Source organism: Bombus impatiens, unplaced genomic scaffold, assembly GCF_000188095.3.
Source record: "Bombus impatiens unplaced genomic scaffold, BIMP_2.2 scf_2682, whole genome shotgun sequence".
NCBI lineage: Eukaryota > Metazoa > Arthropoda > Insecta > Hymenoptera > Apidae > Bombus > Bombus impatiens.
In genome coordinates this window covers 1-416 of record NT_179101.1, presented here as the reverse complement: position 1 = coordinate 416, position 416 = coordinate 1, and the positions used below count along the sequence as shown (strand labels likewise).

At 41.1% G+C, this 416-nt stretch overlaps 1 protein-coding gene across 1 annotated transcript; it reads left to right on the top strand.

The window, feature by feature from the left end:
- Positions 1-96: 96 nt before the first annotated feature.
- On the top strand, positions 97-399 carry LOC100741281 (ubiquitin; the record flags this gene model as incomplete). The annotated part of the gene is made up of 1 exon (XM_003494565.2): positions 97-399. A coding segment is annotated over exon 1 (303 nt), but the record flags the coding sequence as incomplete, so codon positions are not given.
- Between the last annotated feature and the right edge of the window lie 17 nt (positions 400-416).

Here is a 416-nt window from a genome sequence, read left to right as displayed (position 1 = left end):
TTTGCGGGTAAACAACTGGAAGATGGACGCACACTATCAGATTACAACATTCAGAAGGAATCAACTCTCCACCTTGTTCTTCGTCTTCGTGGTGGTATGCAAATTTTCGTCAAGACCCTTACAGGAAAAACGATAACTCTAGAAGTTGAGGCTTCAGACACTATTGAAAATGTCAAGGCCAAGATTCAGGATAAAGAAGGTATTCCACCCGATCAACAGAGAGTGATCTTCGCTGGTAAACAATTGGAAGACGGACGCACGCTGTCAGACTATAATATTCAAAAGGAATCGACTCTTCATCTTGTTCTTCGTCTCAGAGGAGGAATGCAAATTTTTGTAAAAACCCTTACAGGAAAAACGATAACTCTGGAAGTTGAGGCTTCAGACACTATTGAAAATGTCAAGGCCAAGATTCA